We start from the raw sequence: 1,263 nt of genomic DNA on the forward strand, positions 1-1,263 counted from the left end.
CAGTTGTGTGAAGGCCACAAGCTAAGGCTAGGCCAATCCCTTTTGCTAGAAAAGAGTAATAGCGAGTGATGAGCCATTAATTCTTTGTTAGAAAAGAGTAAAGACGCACCAAATCAACGTTGTATATATCCAATGTCTGAAGTTGCATATCCATATAGGGCATGCATTGAATAAACACCACCGGGTTATGCTAAAATCTATTTCAGATAGATGGCCTCTCATAATATTAGGTTTGTTTCCCCATATCAAAAGTGAGAAGAGACATCAAGTTTTTACTGCCTACTACACAGTTGTGTGAAGGCCACAAGCTAAGGCTAGGCCAATCCCTTTTGCTAGAAAAGAGTAATAGCGATAGCGAGTGATGAGATATTAATTCTTTGTTAGAAAAGAGTAAAGACGCACCAAATCAACGCTCTGTATATATCCAACGTCTGAAGTTGCATGTCCATATAGGGCATGCATTGAATAAACACCACCAGGTTATGCTAAAATCTGTAACTATTTCAGATAGATGGCCTCTCATAATTTTAGGTTGGTTTCCCCATATCAAAAGTGAGAATGAAGTCATTAAGTTTTTGCTAGAAATTAGTAGTTCCCACCACACTCTATAAGTAGTGTCCATTAGACACGGGCCTTTTGGTACGAAGCAGAATATAACACTCCTCCATAACCATGTCATTCTACAAGAAACTAGCAATTGTTGGCTTGATCTTGACCTTGCTCCTTGTGTCACACCGTATGTATAGAGATTATTACGAGACACACTAGCTTGTAGCAAGTGTTGGCAAATATATATGTCTGTATGTATTATTAGCGTTTGCTAAAAGAAGGACAATTTAATTTTTGGTTTCAGGCATGGAGGCGGCAGCAAAAATGTGCAGTTCGGTAGTGCAGAGACTCATGTGCGGTGGATCAAACCCAAAAACCACAGACAAGGCATGCAGTGACTCGTGCAAGGACATTGGCTACACGGGTGGCGGCTCTTGCGACATGCATCAGAAGCAGCATAATACATATAGATGTATATGTCGCAAGCCGTGTGCAGCGGAGCAAACACAGACGCACGCCGGCAACTTAGCCCGCGCCAGAGACGCAAAGCAGCGGACGCAGGAGATATGATGAGCCGGACGATGGCAGAGAGTGTTCAAGTGATCGAGTGATGTGTGATATTTAGAAGAATAAACATATTTGGATCGTTGTTATGCACATTTTGTAATCCAAATTAATCAATGAAGCTAGAAACAGTTAGTTGCAGTTACCAAA

At 41.3% G+C, this 1,263-nt stretch overlaps 1 protein-coding gene across 1 annotated transcript; it reads left to right on the forward strand.

The window, feature by feature from the left end:
- On the forward strand, positions 629-1,263 carry LOC110435331. Its single transcript, XM_021460789.1, has 2 exons — positions 629-736; positions 854-1,263. The coding sequence occupies exons 1-2, from the start codon at positions 673-675 to the stop codon at positions 1,117-1,119; spliced, it is 330 nt and encodes a 109-aa protein (XP_021316464.1). The 5' UTR covers positions 629-672; the 3' UTR covers positions 1,120-1,263.

Source organism: Sorghum bicolor, chromosome 5, assembly GCF_000003195.3.
Source record: "Sorghum bicolor cultivar BTx623 chromosome 5, Sorghum_bicolor_NCBIv3, whole genome shotgun sequence".
Classification (NCBI taxonomy): domain Eukaryota; kingdom Viridiplantae; phylum Streptophyta; class Magnoliopsida; order Poales; family Poaceae; genus Sorghum; species Sorghum bicolor.

Excerpts from the sequence above, each read along its gene's own strand:
- LOC110435331 (XM_021460789.1), top strand. The coding sequence starts at position 673 with ATGTCATTCTACAAGAAACTAGCAATTGTTGGCTTGATCTTGACCTTG. Across the intron at positions 737-853 it reads CTTGCTCCTTGTGTCACACC|GCATGGAGGCGGCAGCAAAA; the intron begins GTATGTATAGAG and ends TTTTGGTTTCAG.